At 35.2% G+C, this 27,458-nt stretch overlaps 1 protein-coding gene across 1 annotated transcript in view; it reads right to left on the reverse strand.

Moving 5' to 3' along the window:
* LOC115962515 (translocon at the outer membrane of chloroplasts 64) overlaps window positions 1-17,007 on the reverse strand; it is a 21,228-nt gene extending 4,221 nt beyond the window's left edge. The window contains exons 1-11 of the mRNA XM_031081368.1: window positions 16,645-17,007; window positions 12,312-12,464; window positions 12,053-12,177; window positions 7,359-7,484; window positions 6,262-6,444; window positions 5,892-6,033; window positions 4,213-4,381; window positions 2,961-3,095; window positions 2,607-2,807; window positions 1,705-1,832; window positions 1,571-1,622 (exon numbers count right to left, since the gene is read on the reverse strand). Of these exons, the coding sequence (XP_030937228.1) occupies window positions 1,571-1,622; window positions 1,705-1,832; window positions 2,607-2,807; window positions 2,961-3,095; window positions 4,213-4,381; window positions 5,892-6,033; window positions 6,262-6,444; window positions 7,359-7,484; window positions 12,053-12,177; window positions 12,312-12,464; window positions 16,645-16,847 (1,617 nt within the window). The 5' untranslated portion in view covers window positions 16,848-17,007. The remainder of the gene's footprint in view (window positions 1-1,570; window positions 1,623-1,704; window positions 1,833-2,606; window positions 2,808-2,960; window positions 3,096-4,212; window positions 4,382-5,891; window positions 6,034-6,261; window positions 6,445-7,358; window positions 7,485-12,052; window positions 12,178-12,311; window positions 12,465-16,644) is intronic.
* Between the last annotated feature and the right edge of the window lie 10,451 nt (window positions 17,008-27,458).

A 27,458-nucleotide genomic window follows, 5' to 3' on the forward strand; every position in this document is an offset into this window, starting at 1 on the left:
CAAAGGGCATTTGGATTTGACAAATCCACTAAGGATTTTAAACCTTAAAATCTTGAATTTGATATAACTTCTAAATCCATAGCATTTTAGAAATGCATATGACATACTTAAATATTTAAGAATTTGGAATTAAGGCATTTCAAATCCATCACTTTAAAATTCAAATCCAAATCCAAATTCAAGTATCCAAACACAACCTAAGGTTGCGTTTGAAAAGTTGAATTTGGCTTTAGATTTGGATTCGAAATCAATATATTTGAAATGCCATGATTTCAAATCCATTAATTTTAGATATCATTTCAAATCCAAGAATTTTAAAGGTTTAAAATCTTTAGTGGATTTGTCAAAATTCAAATCCTTGACTTTTTTAAAGCATCCAAACAAGGTATTTGGATTTTAATTACTCAAATCCAAATCCACATGCCCAAATCCTGCCATCCAACTCTGGTTTTCGTTTTCTATTGATTGTATATTTGTATTTCTGTTTTTTTTTTTTTTTTTTTTTTTTGGCATATAATTTGCTATTCCCCTGTACAGCTGACTGCACCTAACTGTATACAGGTCTAGTCATAACAGACACGTAATGACATAACACTTAACCAACTCCTTATTATGCAATAATATAGTAGCAAGTTTCTCTTCTATAATTCTTAGAAGGGCTTGAAAGGCATGCTCTTCTAAATCAATTAAAATGTGGAAAAATTAATACCAAGAAGTTCAAAAATATATATTTAATAGAAAAGTTCCTAGAATGATTTTTTTTTTTTTTTTTAAATTAAAACTACTCATGCACCTGGTGAGCCAAGAAGTTATAAGTTATAACCTCACCCTCCACCTTATCCTTACAAAGGAAGGAGGTTCCATTTGAATTAGAGCTCATTGTCAAAGTTCCTAGAATGATGATATTTTAGTATATAATTATAACTTTACGCATATTGCACCCAGTCAAAATCTACTCTCCATTGAGTGTTGAGACGTCTACATAATCGGTTACAAATTATTCCAGACTAGAACAGACTGGGTGGACTGGATGCTTAAACCACCCAGTCTGGCACCATTTCTAGTGCAATAAAACACCATTCATTGTGCTTTTACAACCTCAAACAGGCAGCCTAAGAAAGAAAATAGGAACGAGTATGCATGACTAAAAGAGGATCATCTAAAGAACTTTGCATGCCCTAAAGTAGCAATTTACTCAATATTTTTTTTCTTTTTGGATAAGTTAGAGTAGCAATTTACTCAATATTCATTCCAATCAATCAAAAAAGCTTATTATTTGATTGAAGAGAACTTTATCAATACAGAGTTCTCATTTTTTTCTGTACACTACATTCCATTGAACAAATAATTTGATAGCATACAATAATGAGATTTTTTATTAAGTAATATCAATTCTGATATACCAGTCGCTGACATAAAAACAGACTACAACAATTAGCAGTAAAGTAAAAACAACACTAGGGACAAACCATTTTTGGATAGCTAGCAGAAGCAATTCACTAATACTTATTAAACCCCAACATAAAACTAAACAATTGCACCAACAAGTATTTTGGGGGAAAAAAGTCACCTTTTTATCAAGATTAATAGCTTGAGTACAATCTGCCTCTGCTTGTAGGTAACTGTATGGACAAAACAAACTGGTCAAGAATATCAAACAAGACATTAATCAAGGAACTTAAACTACCAAGATGATGGTAATACCTCCCCAGTTCAAGATATGCTAAAGCCCTGTTACTGTAATATGTTGCATTTTTGCCGCTAAGTTTGATAGCTTCAGTGTAAAAGCCAATAGCCTTCTGCCACTGTTTATCTTTGAAGGCTTGGTTGCCCTAATTCATAAAATCCAGTGACATATGATTTAGGAGAAAAGCACCAAAGTACATAAAATCAAGCATAAATAATGAATTCTTTCTCCATCCCCTTTTGTTGATCCTCTATTCCACTTTCATGTCTCAAAATGTTGTTCCCTTTAAGAAGTCATTGGACACAATATCTATAGCTTTCCCAAAATCAATACCCTTTTTTCATTAGCTTTTTTTTTAGTATAAATTAAAGATGATAGTTTTGAAATTTTCATTTTTATTTTTATTTGAAAGACAATCTATTAAATGTTGTTTTCTTAAAAAGGTGGATTTCCTAAACCAGACCAACAAAAGGGAATAGAGTATTTAGAAAGAAAAAAAAAATTAAGAATACAGAAACCCTAAGAAGAACAAGTATCCATCGACACTAACTAGCACATCTAGTACTGGCAAACAGTACAAGTATTTTTCTTACTTTGCTTGGTAAATTACACACACACACAATGGGTTTTGAACCCACGACCACACCCTCCACCCACACTTGTGAGAGGAGGAAATGACACTTGATCCAGGAGTCATTAGGCAGATGATACAAGTACAATAAACTGAACTTCAAACAGCTGGAAGTTTCTATATATCCAGTGAAAAAATAAATAAAAGTTAATCATTCTTTACTAGTGAGGTGAATGGAGACATGGCCCTACATAGAGACAAGTGGCGTAAAATGCTAAAAGGATACATATAACTAACCCTAATTAGTTTCAATTAAGGCTTAGTTGAGTTAAGTTAATCATCACATACCTTTTCTTTAGCAATCTCAGCAGATTCTTCCTTGCTGACAACATTTTTTGATACTTTGGATTTGGCAGCAATATCAGCCTGCTCCTGGAGAGTTGCATACATGGCCTGCGTTGTATCTAGTAAAAAGCGATCACCCCCATTCCTGGCTATGAAGGACACTGAAACAGGACACTTGTTGTGAAATCCTAGTGGTATTGTGACCTGAAAGGAGACATCAACAGGACATAGATGACATTTAAGCAGTACACATAAGTGTAGAAGAAAAACCCCACAAACAGCACGATTTTTCAATATTAAAGATTCATGAGAAAGGAAAATAATGTTTATGAAACCTTATATGAGAAAGAGAATCACCTGACAGCAACCTGATATGCTAGCAATACTCAATAAACTACATGCACGGCGCTTGTAGTCCTCTGATAGGATCTCCTTCCCACCAAGTTTTGGAGGAGGATCAGCAACGGTAGGGATCACCAGAATCCCATCATCCTAAAGAAAACATCAAATATCAAAACAAGTATAATTAAAAATAGAGCCTAGAAAACAAATTACAAAAACTGTTCCAACAAAAGTAATATATCAGTTATTTATTATCTATTTACAGAAAGAAAATGGGGAAAATATCTAAATAATAAAAACTGGAAAAAACAAATTTTGCTAACATGCACAATAAGATATTTTCATATAGTCATGTACTTATCAGTTATCACCAAGATTTATTTTCCTTTTTTTGGGTAAAGTATTTTGAAGATAATAGACACAAATTTTAAAAATTCAAAAAAATTAAAAATTAAAAATATAAAATAAAAAATGAAAGAGCATACTTAATGCATTCCAGGATACGGGACAAAGTTAAACATACAACGTTGCTATTGGATGAAATGGCAGCAACCAGTGCTAAAATCATGGTAGTTTATTAGATATTAAGGAAAGGTCATGGCCATAATACTGACATCATTAATAAGGAGCAAAGACGGAGATGACCAAGTGAGACATGTCAGTCAATGCATGCATGATGGCAAGGACTACTGCAACATGCTCTCTGCTAGAGGCAATGGATATATTAGAGTGTTGGTTGGACAAGGGTAACCATATTAAAAGAGAAATGCATCATCTCCTACATAGTTTAATCCATTATTCATTTATCCAGATTCCCAATCCTTTCTTTTTATGCCCTTTCTTCATTTTTCATATTTTCATTCTTCTTTTCTCCTTTTCAAAACTTCCAAGAAGAAAAAGGATTGACATCTAGCAAGAACAAAAAAAGACTTTTATTTTGTTTGAGAACAGATCAACTAAGTTGAAACTGCATTAAGCATGTATCTTCCACTTGCAGAACTTTGAGGTTAAAACAAAATATCAGCTTTATTCTTCTTAAGCAGCATTAAAAGCAACATACATTGAAACTTCATAAAAAGAAAGTAGAGAGTCGTTACATATTTTAAATTCTCTGTGGCATGTACAACTTGAATCAATTTGAATCCAAGATCAACAAAAATGCAACATAAACTTCTCTAGAACCATTACCTTCATTTTGAGAAGTAATATATACCAAAAAAAAAAGGAGGTGCAACCTTGTACATGGGAGGTACACGAGAGCCATTACCTTCAAAAGGGAGTAGATAGCTGAACGCATTTCATCCCGGATTGATTTGTAGCGTTCAATATCTGTATCCACTGTCTCCACTGTTTCATATATTTCTGCTGAGATAGCAGGATCTAAAACAGGCTTTACCGAACTAATCCATTCCCCATGATTATGTTTGAACTCATGTCTGCATTAAAAAGGGGCAAGATGAACCTCATTTAACAACTTGAGGGCTTGTCCATATAAAAGTTGCCATCTTTCCTTATTAATCACACCAAACTTAGTTCCAACAAGGGTGAAAAGGATACAGCAAACAATCAGTATAAGCAACTGCCTCCCATTCAACTTCCATACTGGACAACTTAATGGAAAACACTGCCAGTTGCCTGCAAAGACCTACAGTTTTTTCTAGTTTTGTATGTTGCAGATTTATTTTGTCAGTTTTCTTAAGCATATTTTTGTAATTAAAAAACACGTGCTGTAATAATGATGTATAAGTCTTATTATGGATCATCTCATGTTATTGTTTTTTTTTTTTTTTTCACAAGTAATAAATCATGTTCTAAGGCTACTATTTGTGATTTTGAGTAATTCTATTTTGGGATTAGTAGTAAATGTCTATTGAGTCCTAATTCTCTATGTACACAGATCTTAATGAGTCTTGAACACATGAAATCACCCTCCACCCTATTCTTACAAGAGGAAAAAGGTTCATTTAAGCTAGGGAAGATAACACACCCAGGGTTTGAATACATCACATAATTTTTTAAGAGCTTAATTGTATTAAAAAAGGGAAGTGCAAAGGGACAAAGAGACAAGCCTTCCCACCTTCTTACCTACAACCTGCAAGGGTTCCTCAGTATAATGCAAAGCTGAAACTTAAGAATATACCAAAATCATGCTGCAAAAGCACAAGTGTAAACTAAATGACATGAGCTTGTTCACAGACGTAACATTATAGCACTATTACTTAACACTAGCCTTAGGAGCCAAAGCAATATAGCTTCATCCACATTGATTTCCAAGAATCAAGTCTTTAAGGCTCAAAGGGTCTACCTTCCTTCTTTAGGTAACTGGGTTGGGATTTTAGAGTTTCAACAAAGAATATATAATAAAACTGTTAAAAGTTATTTTAGTAACTCAATTCTATATTTAAAAATCAAATTTATGTTGGATAAAAATGAAATTTATTTATGCAAGTTAAATGGGTTCGTGTCAAAAGGGGTCAACCCAACTTGACACAAATAAGTCTTTTTGGGTTGATTTCAGATCAAGCAGGTCAATATGGAATTGACCATTTATTAATCCTGTTAAAGCAGGTTGACCCACTTTGACACAAACCCTTTTACACTAAATACTAACCTGCAAAAAAACATGTGTTTGCAGTCATGTCAAATATTGCCCCCCCAGATATAGCACCTCTAAATACATCTGGCAACCTAATAGTAATATTTACTCAGCACTAACTGCACATTTCTCCAACATCAATTCTCCGTTTGATGCTAATCATTTTCTACTTGTTCCTATACTTTGTCACATTAAATCAGAAAACTGTGGCACATGCACACACACACATACCCCCCCCCCCAAAAAAAAAAAAAAAAAAAAAAAGAACAAGGAAGATCTTCAAGAACAAGGGGACAAAGGATGAAAAATGATCTATAATACCATTTTAAATCATAAAGAAGCAACCTCACCTTTGAATAAACTGCATAACATTTGCAAGCAATCGTGTTGAAGTTTTAAATTCACCATTAGATTTCTTGCTGGGAAACTCTTTCAAGCTTGGAACCTTTGACTTGAGATAGTCCTCGACATTTTCATGTTTCAATGCTTGTCCTGAAGAAGTTCAACGAGAGATAGTTCAAAGAAAATACAGAATAGATAGTTGTATTAATTAAAAAAAAAAACAAACAAACTAACTAAATTTAAGAACAGAGTTGTAAGGAAGTAGCAGCAATATTAATGAAAACAAAAATGGCAGCAGAAACTAAAATAACAAGGGTTAGAATAAAAAAAGTAATAAATAGAACTTTTTGCTTAGAGGCATACAGTAAACTGACATACTTCCAAAAAGCTTCTCAGTGGATTTGATCACCACCTGAGCAACTCTGTCAACAGGAATCTTTAACAGTTGAAAGCAATCATCAGCAATTATAATTTGCCTGGGACTGCGTTGAACTGTGTATGGAAGTTGCAGCAGAACATGGCCAACACGATGTAGAATATTAGGATCCTTAGCAAACCATCCTATGAAAGTGATTGCACAGGAGAATTACAAGGGAGTTAGATGAAAACACTAGACAGCATTTTACTGTAGAAATCAATTTTCTAACAGATGACCAATTCAAAAGAAAAGGAAAGAAAAAAGGACACAGTGCAAAACACAATCATGACATACAGTCAAGACACGACAATCACAAACCATAATCACATGTAATGACTTAATAATCTAAAACTATCTAACAATTTAATGTTATAAAATTCTTACAAAAACTTTAAGCTGATATTTTAAAGAGAATAACTTAAAGGGATGCAGTATCATCTGCATTTCAGTGAAGTTAGATGCACATGCACAAAGCACAAAGACATTCACATATAAATGGTGCAAAAATGACACTGCAAATCTTTAGTATCCAACTCCAATCAAAGGTTACTTCCTACAGATATAGAATTAATTAATTCATGGAACTTTGTGAAGGGAGGTAGTACGGAAACTTAACTTCCAAAATATATGGTGTGGAAAAAGAAAAACTTCTATGTGAAATAAAACCTTCTTAATTGGTCCCAACTTATAATGACTTGAGCAAAAATGTTCAAAACAAAAGGAAACCCAGAAGAGAACCATACCTTTTAGTCCATAGCTAAAAAATAACATATGCCAAACAGTAAAGTTCACTCATACGTTCCACTCCTTTAATAAACAAAAGTAAAAAAAAGTTTGAAACGTTAATCAATGAAGTAAACCACCAGTAATCAAGGGTAGAAAATATGTAAAAGTTATATAAGTGCAGTTAATTCTCTTTATCTCCTTCAGAGAAGCTCAAAAGGAATCAGAGAAGAGCAACATGTATGCATATCCTAAAGATTGACCGGGGCATGGGCAACATGTAGGTTATAGTTATCTGAAATAAGATAGCATACAGAATTGTAGTCATACGTACCAATTGTGTCAAGGCTTGTTGAAATAGGTATAATTCCAATGTGAGAAACAGCCCCAAGTGAGGGACGGAATCCTAAAATGCCACAAAATCCAGCAGGTAATCTCACCCCACCAACAGTATCAATACCTGCCATAGACTGTTAGTATGAAAGGCATGATCATATGTCAAAAAAACTAGCATGCTCCAGAAGTTAAAATATGATCAATCAGCAGTTCTGTCAACAAATTTTAATCAGCCTTTTATCAATAAAAAAATTAAATAGATAGACTAAAGTACATTTTTAGCCTTTAAGTTTGACGTTTTCATAAAGGCCCATTAAGTTTCAAAATTTTCATTTTAGCCCTTTATGTTTCAAAATTTTCATTTTAATGAAGGGTCAAAATAAATGTAAAGGGCCAAACAGAAAATTAAATTAAACATGAAGGGTCAGAATGAAAAGTTTGAAATGTAAAGAACCAATATGAAAATGGAATTAAACATAAAAGGCCAAATGAAAATTCTGAAACGTAAAGTTCCAAAATGAAAACAACCCCAAACTTTAAGGGCCAACAGTGTAATATAGTCTAATAAACAACACCAAAGGAGGCAATCGTCTGCGCATGGGAAGTATATGATAGAAATACCTAAAAGGAAAACAAGAAGAAGACAACCAAATACACAAATCCAATGCATTGATGTCCAAAAACGGAACCACAATAAAAACAACTTGAAGTTGTCAAAAACCATGAAATATAAACCGTTCCAAAATTGAACTTGATCTTAAAGATAGATATCCAGCCCTCAACACAATGTTGATCAAAAGATAGATGACATTTCTGAGGCTTTATGTCAATTTATCCTCACTTTAGAAGCATGATAAAAAAAATTGTGTGAATTCTCACTTATGCACAATAATTTTACCACATCACAAAGTTAAGTACATAAATAATGTCAAAAAAAAGTTGGGAAAATTACACTTTTCCCCCCTAAACTATGACATCTTTTATGTCCTTACTTAAAATCTCCAGTGTGTGAAGCAAGTGAAAGCAAGCATCTATATGTTCCGCACTAAACCTAAACGTCTTCCCAGTAAAGAATCAATAACAAAACTTTTGACACAAAGGAGTCTAAATATTTAATTCAATGGAGAATCCTTCGTGTACAAATTTTGACACAAAGGAGTCTAAAGATTTACAAATAAGAAAACTACTTACAAAAGGGCAATGGCTTAATAAATTCTGGTATGGAGTTACTATAAAGGACTAGTGGGAAAAGCAATCCTAGAGTCCCACATCGCATGGGGAATCACATGGAGATATGCTTATAAGGAGTGATCTCCTTTCAATGTGTAGAGACCTTTTCTCCCATTTTTGTGTGCTCTGGGGAGAATAAAACCATAAGGGATATGAACCCTAAAGCGGACAATACATACATAGTTGGAGTGGGGTCATTACAGATGATATCAGAGTCATGCACCAGTCGAAAGTGTGAGCCCACACGCGAGGATACATGTGGCCATAAAGGGGGTGGATTGTGAAGGACTAGTGGGAGAAGCAATTCTGGAGTCTCACATAGCCTGGGGAATCACATGGAGATGTGCTTATAAGGAGCGATCTCCCTTCAATGTGTAAAGGTCTTTTCTTCCACTACTGTGTGCTTTCGGGGAGAACAAAACTGAGGGGTTTGGGCCCCAAAGCGGACAATATCTACACAGTTGGGGTGAAGTCATTACAATTACTATTGGTAAAACCCCATGCATGGGACCAATCAAACAAAGATACAGAAAACAATGCTATCAATTGAGGCACTAAAATTTCCATACCCTCAAACGCACATTCAGTATCATTTCCTTCACAAATGACGCATCAAACATTTTTTGAAAAGTTCCAAATATCCGAGAAAAGTTACCAACCCAATTCCTCCAACCACACAAGAGATCAAGGACTTTTTCTAGTAGCTCCCATTTGCATCATGAAAGATCTAAACAAGAAACTCCACAAATCAATTACAACTGTGTAGCGTAACAATAAATGATCCACTGTCTCCTTGTTACACCAACACATACAGCACCAACCTACTAACATATAGCCTTGCTTAACAAAGGAGTCACATGTGAGGATCTTCCCCAAGCTGCAGTCCATTCCAAGAAGGAGAACCTTCCCATGGCGTTAACGCATCAAATACTCTTCCATGGAGAAGACACTACACATGGGCTGCTCTTAAGGCATTTTAAAAAGAACGTACATCAAAATCCCCACTCCCTTTCAATTGGTTCAACTAGTAAAGTCTCTTATCATTGAACAAGAGATCTGGGGTTTGAACCCCAACAATAACCAATTGGTGTCTTGGTCGAATGATAAAGAGCAATCATGATGAAGTTGATGTCATAGGCATATTTTATCGAATCTACCGCTTCAAACTCCCAATCATTAAAGTTGAGAAGAGAACTTACATCCCAACTCCTCATTTCCCCTACTGTTTGTCTAACTAGCATAGAAGCAACAGATGCCTCTCTAGCTATGGAGCATTCAAACAAAATGGGAAAAACCTCCTTCAAACAATGATCTCCACACCATCTGTCATGCCATAAATGAACATGAGTACCATCCCCTACATCAAAGTGTTTATACTATAAAACTTTGTCCCAATCCATCAATACATTTCCATAAGCCACAACCACGTGTCCCTAGAACAGGTACTACACAGCTACTACATACCTCCACAATTGTGTTCTTCCATCCCAAATTGCCATGGCCATTTTCCCAATGGGCTAGGTCAAAGGTTCCTATCTTCATAATCCCCAAGCCACTGATCACCCATATCACCCCACAAAAGATTCCACTATAATCTCCTCTCAATCCTGTTTGCCATGCTAATGGGAATGGTGAATAAGGAGAGATAAAATGTAGGTAAGGCTGTGTTTGTTTTGGGTGAAAATCACTCCCGAAAATGCTTTTCCGTAAATGCGGGTGTTTGGTTGGTCCGGAAAATAGAATTTTCCGGAAATCGATTTCATTTGACCGAAAAAAATACGCTTTGACCACGGAAATGAATTTCCGTTCCTATTTTCACTTCAAATGGTTTCCAGACCGAGAGAGAGAGGAAGAAGAGGGCGAACCCCAAGCTCCGCTCCAATCCAGTCCGACGATCGCCGGCGAACCCCAAGCTCCAGTCCGACGATCGCACGCACCGGTCTCATCGATCGCAGTACCGCGCCGATCGCACCACGCCGCTTGATCTCGCGAGCTCCAATCCGATGATCGCACCGTGACGATCGCACCGCGCCGCTCGATCTCGCTGCACCGCTCGATCTCACCTTCGATCTTGCCTCCGCGTGATCTCACCTTCGACCCACCGATCTCTCTCTCTGTGTGATTTTGATTTCTGTGTGATTTTGATTTTTGTTGTTGTTGTGGTGGTGTGGTGGTGGTGTTTTGGTGGTTATGGCTTTTGATTGCCGGAGTTTGCTGCCGTGTGAAAAATTTGTAGGAAAATAGCATTTTCAGAATAGAACCAAACACATGAAAATATTTTCTACAACAATTTTCATAATGCAACCAAATACTTGAAAATATTTTCCTTTCCGGAAAATAGCATTTCCAGAAAATATTTATTTTCCGGAAAATATTTTACAGGAACCAAACACAGCCTAAGTCAAAGAGTGTAATCTTCAATGATGTTCTCTGCCACCCTTTGACAGGTATAATTTCTCTTCCAACTAAATAATCTACAGTCCAACTTCTCTAAACGGGAGTTCATACCACTTTCAATTTGATAGAATTCCGCAATGGTATACCAAGATAAGTCATCATCAAACACCTAATCTTAAAATAAAGGATGTTTGCAAACTCTATCATGTTACTAATGCTCCGTTACCTATCTAATTAATCTTCTTTAGTACTTCACTACTTCTACCATGTTATTTTAGGCCATCCTTTACCTCTTTTAAATTCTCAACTTGAATTAAATCACCCATTATTTTGGGTGCATTAATTGGTCAACCATTAAGCAAATCTTCCCCATCTTTGGCTTAATAGGAGCCACCCGTACCTTTAAATCTTTTCTTCAATAGGAGCCACCCATATCTTCAAATGGATAACTTTAATTCTTATCTTATATGTCCTAGTATTCCCACCCATCCATCTTAACATTTTCACTTAGACTATGCTTATTTAATGAGCATGTTACTTCTTAATACTGTATAGCATTCTTCTTCAAGTTACAACTAAACCTCAAAATGTTGACATTTTAGTATAAAGGAACAATATCATTGTTAACACTTGATATTTCACCTAGTTTTAATATGAACATAGATTAGTCATTGTTGGATTTCTTTTTTATATATATATATATATAGTAAAAGCCAAATGGGAAATGAAAATTTTTTTTTTTACATCATGAATTGTAGGTATTTCTAATTGTTTTAACATAACTAAAAGATATAGACTGCATAGACTGAAATTTCAGTCAATTTAACCAGCTAAATACTTAGGCCACCACAACCAGAAATTAAAAAATAAATACCACATGTCTACCTCTGCCTATAACTACTTCAAAACAAGCCCATCTACACTTTTCTTTGTTTTATTTAGGGAAGACAAGACAGGAAAAAGAAAATCAAAACAATAAAACTTTTTCAGCATAGTTAATGTATGTGTTAAGACTAATTATTCAAGGGAACAAGGATAAGCTGTTGAATCTAATAAGAAGCTCACCCAATGAGAAGTCAACAAGACTAGCAGCCACTGCCACAGCAGCTCCACTGGAGGATCCACCTGGTACTTTTGCAGGTGTTGTGGGATTGGTGGGTGTACCATAATGCTTATTTTCTCCACTGATACTGAAAATAAACGTGCCAAAAACAATAGTCATTAGTCCAATCCATACAAATGCTAAAGTGGGACACACTGCAAAGGTGTGTGTGTTTGTGCAGCCCAAGCAAATGTTGCAATAAAATGAGTACAAGACAGATACCCATATGCTAGTTCATCCACAACAGTTTTTCCAATGCAAGTGGCACCTCCTTCAACAAGCGCAGTAACCACAGGAGATGTCCAAGAAGCTTCGCCATGTGTCTTCACCCATTCTGGATGACCAAATCCAGTCACATAACCATCAATGTCGAATCTGGTGATTATAATAAAAGATTAATTCAGTTTAAAAGCCAAGAAAAAAAACTTCAGAAATCAAGAATGCAAATTCATGGGTTTGATTTTTTTTTTTTTTAATAATTCAATAGTTATAACTTGGGGGGGGGGGGGGGGGGGTGGGGGATTTGAACCATGGATGTCCCCATTGGAAATACCAAGAGGGAAATGCATAGGTATGATCTACTAAAACCAACCTAAAGGACAATGACTAAACAATGATAAACTTCTCTTTTTACTCTTCTCAAAAACAAAGAACAAAAACAAAATAAAAGAGTGACAAACCCAATCAATATGATCTTGACCAGGACTGATAATAACTTGCTTAACAAATCCAAAATAAAATTTCCCCCTTCCTTTATAAGATCCTCACTAATCTTTCTTCTCATTCCTTCTAAAAAAAGGGAAGGCCCCTTCAGGCTTTTACCAAAGTAATACACTATTAAAAAGTTGAATTTGAGGATATGAGTGTACCCAATAATAATTAATTTCTATCAATAACCTTTTACTCTCACCCTGCTTGTTTTAGTAGAAAACTTTTTCAACATTTTATAGTTTTTAGTACAGTAGAAAATAAAATTCCATGGAAAATATTTTCATGGTCAACAGTATAAGCACCAAAGAGAAAAAATTTCCAGAATGTTAGCTACAAAACAAACTCCACACCAAAAAACATCACAATGGTAATTATCTCTTCCAAAAAGTTTAGCTCACCACCTTTAAGTACTTTTAATTAGTATATCTTGTTGATTTGCTAAATTCACATATCATTTGATATAGGGGAGTTTTGCGGATGGAAGTTGAATGAGAATGACGGATTTTGTTATCTTAGGACACGTTTAGAACTCATTAGGGATATATGACAGGGTAGTCCACCCCCCCCAAAAAAAATACTCGACTTAAATTGCTACATTACTCTCTCTTGGATATATGATATTTTGCTAATTAATGGAAGCCATGGTTTCTTTTTGCTGCCAACTTTTTTAAATTCTTTTATAGATGTCATAATGTTATACTCATGAAATGAATGTGGATCCTTTGCTCATAGCATGGCCTTTTCTTTTTTTTCTTTTTTTCTTTTTCTTTCACTATTTGTGATTAGTTATGTGATCATGGCTTAATTTACTCAATTATTTTGTAGTGAACAAACTTAAAAGATAATTAGGACTTATAAGATGTGCATAATATCAGATATGTTCTAAATGTGCAATATTCAATTTCATGGAACCAAATTCCAATATTTGAAGAATGTTTACCCATCCAGTTCCTCCAACCAAACATAAGATCAATCACCTTCTTTGGTAAGACCCAGCAGATCCCAAAGGATCAAAAAACAAAGCTCCACAACTAGTAAGCCTCCTTGAAATGAAGCAAAGGGTGATCCAGCACCTCCCCACTATATCGGCACATGTAGAACCAATCTACTATAGTGTAGCCTCTCTCCCTAAGATTATCACAAGTGAGTATCTTCCCCCACACCACTGTCCAAACAAAAAAGAAGACCCTCTGTGGGGCCTTCACACCCCGAATGCCTTTACAAAGGAAATTGACAGAATTGGAACCCCTCGAAGCATTATAGAAAGAATGAATATCAAACTCCACATTCTTCTTCAACCTCCACCTCGCCCAATCTCCATCCTCTTTAAGAGGAATATGAAAATCCAGAAGATGATGAAAAGCAGCTACCAAATCCAGCTCGCAACCATTAACAGTCCCAGATGAATCTAACATCCCAACTCCACCTCTCCCCCTCAAACTGCCTCAACAACAAATACTCCACTAAAGCATTCTGGTGGAAGTGGAACCATCGTACAAGGCAAAAAAAGCCACTCTCAGGGGTTGGTCACCACAACAACAATCATGCCAAAATCAAATTCAGTTGCCAACTCCAACCTCAAAAATTAATATGCTAAAGTAACCTCTCCCAACCCATCCTAAGACTCTTCAAAAGACCATGACCATAGGTACCCCGGCCTAACAGTCACTTCCTTAAGAGAGCCTGATTAAAGAAGATAAGCTTCCTCATCCCCAATCCTCCATTAACAATAGGAGTGCAGACCTTATCCCATCCTACCAAATGGTGTTTAAACTCATCCCCCATTCCTTCCCATTAATAAAACCCCTCTCTTCTGTTTTCTTCAGCATCCTACTCAAGACCCACAAGACCAATATATTGAGAAAAGGGGGTAGCTGGTTACCATGTCTTAATCCCCATGAACTAAGAAGCTACCAGGAGATCCATTGATCAAAACTGAGAACTGAACATTACAAATACTGGCATGAATCCAACCCTTCCATTTCTTCCCTAAATCTATCCTCTCCAACAGATAAAAACCCAAATCCCAATTAACATGATTGTAAGCCTTTTCAATATCCAACTTACAAATTACCCTAGGAATAGGACTCTTAATTCTACAATCCATGCATTCATTTTCAATTAGGACTAAATCAAGAATTTCCTACCACAAACAAAGACATTTTGGTACTCGAAAATGAGCTTGTCTAACACCATTTTCATCCTATTAGCTAGCACCTTTGCCAATAATTTATACACACTTCCCACCAAGCTAATAGGATTGAAATCGCTAATATTGATGACATTACTCTTCTTCATAATTAAAGCAATAAAAGAAACATTATGGGATTTTTAAAACTCACGGTACCTATGAAACTCCACAAAAACAGCCATCACATCAGATTCATCCACCCTCAAACAATGTTGATAGAATGCCATAGTAAATCTGTTTGAGCTTGGAAAGCTTATCACCTTGCAAGTCCTTCAAAACATGTAGGACCTCATCCTTTATTAAATTCCTGCTCTAACATTGTTTATCATGCTCATCAATACTTGCAAACTCTGCCCATCTACAGGTGGTTTCCAATCCCTTGTTTCTGTGTATAACTGTATAACGACATGTAGAATTGCACCACTTGCTCTTGAACCTCAAACTCCTCATAAACCTACTTTCCACCTCCAGTCCACCCACATAATTGCTTTTTCTATGCGGATTAGCCAACCTATGGAATAAAACTAGTGTTGTTACCCCACTCCTTCAACCATAAAGCTCTCGATTTTTTACACCAAGTCTCCTCATGTGTAGCAAGCCGTTCTATCGCAGATTTGGACTCCTCCCTTCAAGCATGTTCCTCCCGTGTTAAGCTTTGATCACCTTCTTTCACATCTAAACTCAACAGCTCACACATCAAGATTTTCTTCTTAAAAGCTACAAACTTGAACTCATGCCCATTCAATTGATACAAGTCTTCCAGTGGAGCCTTCATTTTAGAGCTAAAATAAAGCTAGAGGATCAAATAAAAGAATACCCATTCCACCAGGCTATAGGGTGGATTAGATTGAAACTACCCTTAATAATAGGGTTTAAAATGTAATTTTCCCTTACTTTCAAATCATGGTTATGCAGAAGGTTGAACTTGAATTTCACTTTTTTGAATATGGAAGCACGTTGAACTATTTTAAATGGTTTGATATATGTTTTTATTATAAGTAGTTTGATATATGTTGTTTAATGTCCTGATGCCATAGTTTTTTGTTTGGAAGCATATTGCTCACAGTTTTTTTTCTATGTTAAAAATGGTATGTCCTTTGATTTTTTAGTTGCTCGACATAATTTTCATATTCAAATGAAAGTTAGCAGTTACACACATTCACCAATGGGTTTCAAACCCACAGCCTCACCCTCGTTGTTTCTTTTAAAAGGAGAGGGGACCATTTGAGAGCTAGAGAGCTAGAGCTCATACTATACATAATACTATAAGGAATTTACGAAATATCATTGATTTTTCAGCGTCACAATCAAACACAGGAAAACAATTAAGTTTTCTTTTTTTTACAGGCTGCAAACAATTTATTGGAACTCGAAAACCAAAATCCTGGATTCAATCAATCAAGCAAGTAAACCATTCCAACTCTTTCCATTTGAATTCAAACAAAAACCATTCCAACTCTTTCCATTTGAATTCAAACAACAGCAACACAAAAGACTAACAAACAGTCACTCAAGTTAGCCCATCTATACTGTAATCAACATAAAAATAAAAAATAAATGAAAACACCGCATATTCATATATATTTACTAGACCGAACATTTCTCGGGAAATAAACAGAATTTAAGAGAAAGAAACTGAGGGCGAGGTCTTACACGTCGGAAACGGCGAAAGTGAGGCCGGTGAGAGGATGAGGAGCTTTGGGAGGAGGCGGCGGAGGAGGAGGAAGCAACTGAAACTTCTCGATAAACGCACCGAAGTCTTCTCTTATAGCCTTCTTCAGCTTCCTCGTCATAATCAGAATTCCGGCCAAGCCTAAGCCCAGCAAAACCCACAGATTCGCCGATTGAGACCCCATCTCTTTCTCAGAACCAAACCCTAGGTTTTTTTTATTTGAACTGAGACTTGAGAGAGAAAGAGGGTTTTAAGGCTTTATAGGTTGGGACTTGGAAGAGAAGGAGGGAACGAGGAGATGAGAAGATAATACAGTGAAAATGAGACACTTGAGTCTCACCCAGTTTTTGTTGTTGTTGTAAACTTAACTGGTACACTATATATAAGAGATTAAATTCTATAAGGATGTGGTGTAAAACCCATGTTTTACCCCTCCAATCCCAACATGCCACATCATCTTAGCACATATTTAAGAATAAACACAATCACATTTAATCAATTCTAATACCCATATATAAATCCAATCAAATTGGGAATCTATCGAGATGTTATTAAATGTGGTAGGATGTATTGAATTTTAATAAATTTTAAGTAAAATACTGATGTGGCAATCACTTATTGGATGGTGTAAAACATAGGTTTTACACCCCATCCTTATAGAATTTAATCTCTATATATAATATCTATCCACTAAAACTACAATGTACGGTAAAATATGATGAAGCCCGAACTCCCAGGCCCGTGGGCTGTGGTCCTGTGTGCGCAGACCCTGCTGGGAGTGAGTTGGACTTCGAACTTGTAAAAGTTTTTAGATTTTTATGCTTTTCTTTTTTCGTTTTCCTTTTTTCTTCTTCAATTCATTTCCATATAGTTGGACTTGTATGATAATGGCTCAACTTTCTAGTATTTTTAATACAGAGATTTATTGTTGAAATCATTCAACTTTGTTGTAACTATCAAATTATTAAAAATTTAAAATTTATATTAAAAATACTCAATTTTATACATAAACTTCCAATTATTATCTTTCAATTAAAATAAAATTGTTAAGGTTTCATCTAGAATAAATGTTTTTTTTTTCTTTTTGGTGTAAGGTATGTAACCTTCTAATTTCATTTTAATTTAATTCTAAGATGTGAAATTGAAATAATTGAAAGTTTTGTAAACAAACTGAAAAGTGTCAAAATAAGTTTTGTCAAATCGAAGAAATTTCATTTAAATTTAAATTTATGGTCCGTTTGAATTGAGGAGGAGTAGAGTAAAGCGGGCCCAAAATTTTTCTATTTTCAACCAACTTTACTCTACTTCCTTCCACTCCCTCTCCCCTCAATCCAAACAGAGTCTTAATCCGGTCTACTTTCTCATTGAGGGTGAATGTAATATAATAAAAAACCATTGTCTATTTGACATCAACATATTTTTGTTTATTGCTTTTGCTAAATGTAAGTTAAAGTATACTTGTACTTAAAAAAATGTGAGATTTTAAAAAATTGCACATAAACAAAATAAGATTTTTTTTTTTTTTTTAAATTTGATAGTTGAATATCTCCATTAAAGACACTAAAAGGCGTTAACTAATAAAGTTACAAGATCCTTGACAAAATAAGTTAAAAGTTAAATGGAAAAGTTGTAACAAATTAACAATTATCATTTCCTTGTATTATGAAACTAATTTCTAATACATTTATAATAAAGCAGACCTTTTAATACCAATCATATTTCATAAAAGACATTTGGCATTCAAAATGTGATTTTCAAAAGCATTTGAAAAACTAAGGATATAATAACAATAATTTGATGATTGTAAATTCTAGTTAACTCAATCATAAATTAATTTGTCTAACATGATGATAAAGAATAATTATTATAAAATGAACGTTATAGTTTGAAATTTTATTGTATCTATTAAAACACAATAATTTGATAATTAAAGTAAGAAAATAAATATTTAATTTCCAGTAACCATTTCTCTCATTATACCTTCTTCCACATGTACCATAAATCTCTACAATAAACATCGGACTTTCTCTCTCTTCTCCAAGTTAGTTCACTACGTAATCTTTATTTTATTTCATGATTAAAATTTTTATTTGGGCTTTGCCAATACATTCATTTGGTTCAAGAGCTCTAGATCTTTAAATTTTATTTGAAAGGCCGAATAGTGATATATGATGTCCTACTCCTAAGTCCTAATAGCAATGTTAACAACCAACTAGAAAGCCATGGTGATGGTTGGGTGCATGAGTGTTCCTTTGTTTTAAACATTTGTTACAGAGACAAGCCAAATATATGCAAACGCAAAACCAAATCTCTGATCTGTGAATGCAAAATATAAAGGATTTGTTCATAATTTAGTTAAACCTATGAAAAAAAAATTTTAATGCAACAACAATAATAATTGGCATTCACTTCAAACCACATTAGAAAAAAGCATTGATCATTAAATTGCAACCATGAAATTCTCAGACATTATTAATATTCATGGACAACACACCCATGCAATTCAGTTTTGCTTTAAGGAGTTCATCCAGCCCAAGATTACCAAAATGAACAGCCAGAAGTGGAGGAAATTTGGGCATGTTCAATTCATTCCAATCCAAACCTAACAATCATAATGTAGAATAGTAAATGTTTTACAAATTGGATATCTCATCAGAATAACTGCAACTCTGCCAGAGTATCACAATCCAAACCCGACGTTCTATTATTTTGTATTATTGCCTAACATTACCTATGGTAACATATATCATTTCAGTTTACATATAATCAATTGTAATAGCAAAATTTAGCTTACAAGAAATCTTTGCCACAAAACAGAAGAATTTTTTTAATTGAAAGGATAGATGAAGACTGTTTCTTGTAATAAATTCTTTAAGTTGTTTTCTTGTGTCAAATATACTCAAGTGGTAAGCGAACCTACAAACCCTAGGTACAGAAGAAAGCATGCATGATAAAACACGTGATCAGAAAGAAAGCCAATAACAAATGCCGGGTACAGAAGAAAGATGCACGTGAGCATCAAATATAGCCAAAATCGTCAAGGTTGTCCATATTTTGTCTACGACATGAAATAAATTAGGATGATCCTGTAAGAGAGTTGATAAGAACAATTAAATTAATGTTATTTCTATCAAGACTTGTTCTTAGAATTGATAACGTGAGTTGATAAGAGTTAAGTTGTTGTCTGCCAATTGGTAAAACCCAATTGGTCATGTATAGCTAGTCTTAAATCAGTCAACCGAAGCCATTTAATTGTATCAGCTGGTCGGAATTAATCATGAAAAATTTCCCTTAGAAGTTATGTTTTTACTGATTTAATTCAATAGATGAATTTGGAAAAAAAAAAATATATACAATTTTTTTAACAGACCTTGTCATAATCAAATTGGGACATAAGCTAGACCACCACCTCAATGCCACTCTAAAACTAGCAAATTACAATCACGTACAATAGTCAAAAGTAGAGTCCAATCCGGTCTTTACTTCCTATATGATTAAAAGAACTATTCAAAGACCAAGCATATATCTATATATGAAGCAACAAATCCTATGGAAAAATTAAGCAACATTGTAGTTCAACTTTCAAGCCATGGGAAACTTGTCGCTGAAAGATCAGCCATACTTAGAAAAAGAAACCCACCATGACCAAGTACAGGAAGATCATTTAATCTTCACATGCAAAATATGCATGGATCTCATACAATCAAACCAGAAATTCAAACAACAATAACAAGTGTGTGCAGTGTGCACTCTATTTGCATGGTATGGACTGCATATCCAAATACATCGAAGTCAAGATTAAGGACAAGGTGGCCAACATTAGATGCCCTAGCAAGAACTACGAGCAATTTTTGGACCCTCTCTTTGCAGGCAAATCATATCAAAATCACTGTTTGATGAGTTGTGTGATATTCTCTGCGAGTCAACCGTTCTACAGGTTGAAAAAAGGTGTTACTGCCCAAACAATGAATGCTCTGTGATGATACTTAATTAACAAGTGCCAAACTGTGACACAATCAAAGTGTCCTATGTGCAAGGAGGACTTTTGTTTTCAATGCAAGATTCCATGGCATGCAGGGTACCGATGCAACGAAAGTGGGCAATCAAGAGATCTCAGGTCAGAATGATGTTGTATTTGGAAAGCTTATTGAAGAGAAGAAGTGAGTGATGTAGATATTATAATTGCAGTCAAGATATTGAACGTGTTGATGTCTCCTGCTCCCTCCATCATAAAGTGCAGGTATTTGCTCTAATCAACTGAAATATTGTTGTTGGATTCTCTTCTCAACCATGTTACGCATATTGCACTACACATCATACTCAAAAATATTTTTTATTAACACTATTAAATGGTTTAACAATACTTGAAAAATCTAGAAGCATTGGTAACCTTTTAATGTATAATAAATCCATAAGTTCAATTTTATATAATTGTTAAGTAATAGTAATTGTAGGAGGACTTTCGTCTTGGTCCCCAATCAGGTATTGTTCACTTTGAGATGGGGAAGGATCGACCTACATCTTACCTACACGAATTTGCTCAATCCTACATCAGGAAGAGACGCCTCCCACCCTTGCCTTATAAGCCTTTGGCCTAAGGAAGGGTGTACCATAGTCTATGAAGCACGGGTGCGTTTCGGGACTCGGATGCGAGTGCGGGTGCGGGACTCAGCAATTTTTGAAAAATGTGGGTGCGGGTGCGGTGGGACTCGGCGATTAAAAAATTATTAAAAATATTTTTATTTATATATTTTATATATTGCTAAGCATGTTTTTTTATATAATAATAATAGAAAACTCATATTATAATAATAATAATAATAATAATGTACTGTACAAAAAAAAAAGTCTCTCTGACCAAAGTGGCTCACGTACCAAAGGCTAGTGGTTCAGTGGCTCAATGTACCAAAAAAAAAAAGGGGGAGATGTGGCTCACGTGAGAGGCACAAAAAACAAAATAAAGCCTCTCTAACCAAACGCATTTAACAATCCTTTAAAAAAAAAAAAACAAAACAAAACAAAACAAAACTTATAAAAAAAAAAAGAAACAGAAAAGAAGTTACAGAACAGCAACGGCGCAACGCTGGAAGAAGAAGACGAAGAAGCAAAAAAGAAGGAGAAGAAGAAAGGGGTCAAGCCGGTGAAGACGGCAACAGCGGCATATCAAATCCACCAATTTCGACGATTTCGGCTTGAACTGGTCATTTCGGTGGTTTTGCCCAATACGGCCCGAGTCGGCACAAATCAGCCTGATTTAGCGTGAATCGGCCCACGTCGGCGCAAGTCGAGGAAAAAAAAAATACATGGTAGACGCAGCCCGACGAGGCACCGACGCGCGGTCAGCGGCGTCCCTCGCGCATCACCGCGTCGCACCACGTCGAATGTAGGTGCGGCTCCTCTGGCGCCGCGTCCGTGCATCCCAGACCGTAGTGTATGTGATCACATACACTACAGTACACCCTTCCTTAGGCCAAAGGCTTATAAGGCAAGGGTGGGAGGTATCTTTCCCCAGTGAGGGAGTCCTCCCACAATAATCAACATTTTAAAGTGTGTAAACCTAATGTTAATAAATGTCATTTCAGCATCCATATCAACGCCTTAATTTTTTTTAATTAATTTATCAATTCCCCCCCACCCCCCAAATCACATACACTACGATACACCCTTCCTTAGGCCAAAGGCTTATAAGGCAAGGGTGGGAGGCGTCTCTCCCCGATGAGGGAGTCCTCCCACAGTAATCATCATTTTAAAGTGTGTAAACCTAATGTTAATAAATGTCATTTCAGCATCCATATCAACGCCTTAATTTTTTTTAATTAATTTATCAATTCCTCACCCCCCCCCCAAAAAAATTGAAAACCAAAACAAACCCAGAAAAATCATAAATGAATATTGTACAAAACATAACCAATCCACATAAATAAACCAACTTATCCAAAAGAAAAAATCAATTTAAATCCAAAAATCTAATCAATACAATCAACCCACTGTAGCCTTCAAAACAAGCAAACCACTATCTTAGATCTTCAATTTCTCAACCAAACAAACAACAACAAACAAATCCAACTCAATCCCTCAACCATACCGATAACAACAAACACAAAATCCCTCCCAAATTTGAACAAAATTCTTATAAAACCCATTAACCCAGCACAACACCGCCCCCCCCCCCCCCCCGGCGGCCCCCCACCTTCACACCCCAAAACTCTCTCTCTCAGTAAGCCTTCCTCACCAACCCAAATTTAAACAAAACCCACAATTCCTTACCTTAAGTTTAGGTTTGAACAAAACCCAGATTTGAACAAAATTGATCAACTGAAAATGGATCTAGGTTTGCTATTGTTGTCTCAAAACTTTAAGGGTGGAGCCACAACATGAGGAGGCAACATTGGTTAATGGCAGTGGACGAAGCTAAAGGCTTTGAACATAGCTGAGATTGGGCCAGTGAGAGAGGAAAAGAGAGAGGGTGAGGTAGAGAGAGAAGGTTCTACAATAAATGGGTGAGAGAGTTTGACAGTGGGTTGATCTTTAGGCTTGGTCAATCATGGTGGTTTAGAGAGAGAATGAGAGAGATATTTTGAGACAAGAGAGACAAAGAGTTTGAGATGAGAGAAGAAAGAGAATTTGAGATGAGAGAGAGAGAGAGAAAGGGATAGGAGAAATTTAATTTGGTTTTGTGGGTTTGATTTTCTAGGTTCTTTGATTTAATGGGAAGAACATGAACAGTTATCTTCTAGGTTTTTCATGTTCTTTCCAAAAAAAAGAAACTAAAAGAAAAAAAATTTAAAGTAGAAGTTTATAATTTGTTTATATAGCTGTACCTAATGTGTCTTTTTTATAATTAAAATGTTGACGTGGAATTTTTTAAATGTCAATTAAATTTTTATTATTATTATTTTAAGAAAAATGTTATGTTCACAATATTTTCACAATAAATTCTAAGTGTCAGATTGTTACTGGTTATTATTATTGGGGCAAAAAAGTAATCTTAATGGTAGGTTCAAATTTGAACCAATAACAATTAACCACCTATGATTTGTTATGAAAATATTATGGATGTAACACTTCTCTCATCTTAATGGTCACATCAGCGTTTAACGTGCCAGTTTAGCATTCCATGTGGTACATAGGTAATTTCCATTTGTGAGATGAAGGTAGGGAGTAGGGACTAAAATGAGAATGATTTTTCATTTTTAGGGACCAAAAACATAAGGAAAAAAAAATAAGGTCACCAAAATGGAAATTGACCGAAAATGTGGGGATGAAAACGGTATTTACGCATAAATTTTATAATGATGTGATCTAAATATCCAGGTCACATTCTCCTTTAATATATTCCAAAATTTAATAAAAACAAAACAAACAAAAAAAATCTATCACTAGAGTTGAAGATGAAAATTTTTAGTTTAATTGGAATCTGTTGTACATAGTAGCAATCATATCATTGCCAATTCAAGTCAAATCTCCAACTATGCCACCCCAACTATGTAGATATTGTCCTCTTTAGGTCTTAGAACCTCACAATTTTGTTTTCTCCCAAAGCACACAGCAATGGTAGAAAAAATGCCTTTACCACATCACCCTTTATAAGCACATTCACATGTGGATTCCTAGTAAGGATGGCAAATATAACTCGACCCGCGGGTATCCGATCCGACCCAACCATAATGGGTCGACTTTTACCCGACCCGTTAAACAATAGGGTCATGTTTGGATTTTAAAAATCAAACCCAAAACGGGTTCAAGTCGAGTCCAAGTTTTATGCATACCCAGCCCGAACTCGACCCACATACATATATAATATTAAAAAAAAGTTTAAAACCCTAGTATAAATACTCTATTTCATTTTCAAATTTCATTTTCTAACCCTAACTTTCACATGTCAGCCGCCCTCTCTCTCTCTCTCTCTCTCTCTCTCTCTCTCTCTCTTAGACGCTCCCCTCACAATCACGGCCTCACTCAGCCTCACGGCTTCATTCAACCTCAAGCTCCCCTCACGACCTCACTTTGCCTTGCCACCCCTTACCTCTCTCACTCTCACTCTCGTTTTCTCTCAGCCACCCCTCACCCAGTCACCCTGTAACACCCCATAATTTTGATACTAATTTAATTCTTATACGTAAATTAAAAATGAGGCCCACAATTAAATGGATTTAATTGATTTGGGCTTAAGATATTAAAAATAAGATAAATACTATGGAATATGAAGCCCAAGTGAGGTGACATAAGTAAATAGATGGGTCTTGATAAGCTTTTAAAAAAAAAACCCTAGTCTTTTACTTCTTAAGCTACAAGTGTATTTGCTGATGGGATTCCTTTTGGTTCAGCCGACTATTGAACGTTGATTTTCTTCACTGTGGTTGTGAGTGGAGACTACAGGTACAGTTCTCTTCTACTCTAAACTTAGGAAAGTTGAAATACTCAATGGCTAGCTTTTGTTCCCACTCTTATAGCATCTATTATTGGTGTACTTGGTAGAAAAAAAATAGGGGCTGCTGTTGTGGGTCTAAAGCTAGGATTATTCTATTAGAACAAGGGTGCTTTGTGGTTTATATTTAATTGTTTATAGTCTCACTTGTTTACCGTCAACTAACATGCATCACACTTTTGTTATTGTCTAAATCCTAGTCCAGCAGCATCAAGAGAGCATACTAAGCAACTAGATTGATAAACTAAAGCTATCATGTGGCTTCCAATGTTAGGTTGAATATATATATAATATTAGAGTGAATAGATATCCAGCGGCATCAAGAGGGAATGCTAAGCAACAAATTAAGGCTATACATGGCTTCCAATTTTAGATTGGATAGATGTAATGTTAGAGTGAATGGATATGAATAAATAATATGGCTGTTACATTTAGGTTGGTCAGGTATTCACTATTCGGCCTTATTGAAGTTTCATGAATACCTATGATGACGTTAATGGAAAAATCTGATTAGGCAACAATTTCTTTAAGTCCAAAAATCTAATCAAAGTTGAAAGTGAATTGTATAGTTAGGTGAATAAATGGAGAATTTTGGACATATCAATATTGTCTAGGATAAAACCGTTTAAGTGTGAAAATAGATTTTTTTTTAAAGTGGGAAATTGTGTATTGATGAACCTATTTTTGGTGTTGTTAGGTTCTAATTCTACTGAATTGTTGTGATTCAAGGGAGGTTGATTTCCTCTATTTTTGCAACTAAGAGGTAAGTGATGTTTACTAATTTTGGGGGTTTTCCGAAAACAGTGTTGATTATTAAACTATTTTATATCAAAGAAATATGTTGATATTCTATATATAAATTGATATTTTATAAATGTTTGATATACACATTGACTATTCATTTTATGAAAAACTTGTGGGACAACCTGAATTTATTTAAACTTGTATGCGTGAATATATCTTTATATTTTTAAGAATTATGAATGGATTATTTTTGTGAGCATATTGAATGTGTTTTGAAAACCTATGGCAAGTCATGATTAAAAGCTCAGTATTGCATTTAGTCCTTAGTAAGGAACAATCATATTGTAGCTAGTCCTTAACAAGGGACGGTTCCAGAAAAGGGGACGGTGTATATTTGATAGCTCCTTAGCAAGGGAGTATACTATTGAGGATCCAAAAAGGAAGCTCCTTAGCAAGGGAATGCACCTTTAGGTTCCAAAGGAGCCTTCCTTAAGAAAAGGGATGAAAATGAGATTCTAGTCCTAAAAGGGGACAGCACAACCTTGTCAACGGGGGCATAAACGTTGACCACGAGAAAAGTCTAGGAATTTGTTTATATGATGGTATTGATATATATATATATATATATATATTATGATGGCTCACAATGTAAAGATATTTTTTTTATGTGAAATATTTAATGATAAAATATTGATGAGTTACAAGTTATTTATTTAAAAGGTTTGTTCCCACACCCCAATGTTAGTGAATTCCACTTATTGAGTTATCTCACCCCCCCCCCCTTTATTTCCCCTTACAAATACATTAGAGAAATTATTGGAGTAAAGACTCTTGGAAGACAACAGTTACGAATTATTTTGTGGAACTAAGGATTTTATTATGATTTTTATGACATTAAACATTATACTGGAGAATTATTTTGAGGATGTTTTGTCTTTGGTGAATTAGAGCTCTGACATTTGTGAAGAGATTTTAGGTTGCTAGTTTCTTTTATTTAATATTTTTTATGGATTATTCAGATTAAATAAACTTTTATTGCTTATGATTTTGTGGTGTTACACACCCTTACTCTCATTCACTCACCGACCCACCCTCAGCCACACTCTCATCACGTGATGGTTGTTGTTTGTCACGAAGGAGCACAGATCTCATGGTGCTTTTTGTTTGTCACAAAAGAGCATGGGATTATTAGATCGAAGCATGGGATTGTTAAAATAAAAAATAAATAAATAAATAAAAACCTTATTTGTGTTTCTGTTTATGTTTGGGTTTGTGATTTTTTTTTTTTTTTTTTTTTGAGTGAAAAATTTGTATTAACAAAGAAGAGCAAAAAAAAAAAACAAAAACAAAAACAAAAAACAAGTTGATTTGTGTTTCTGTTTCTATGGTTGTGATTTCTGGATGAAAAATCTTTTCTTTTCTTTTCTTTTTGATTGGGTCAGATTGGGCCATGGCTTTAGATTAGGCCCAGAAGTGGCTGGACGGGGCCCGCGGGCCCATGGAGCTCAACAAGGTGAGCTTGGGGTTTAAAAAAAAAACGTTTATTAAACAAGCGGGGTTCGAGTAACAGGGGAGGACCCGCGGGTTGGGTTTGGGCATCAAAAAACCTGCCCCGAACCCGAC

The sequence above is a fragment of the Quercus lobata genome, chromosome 10 (assembly GCF_001633185.2).
Source record: "Quercus lobata isolate SW786 chromosome 10, ValleyOak3.0 Primary Assembly, whole genome shotgun sequence".
In the NCBI taxonomy this organism is placed as follows: Eukaryota; Viridiplantae; Streptophyta; class Magnoliopsida; order Fagales; family Fagaceae; genus Quercus; species Quercus lobata.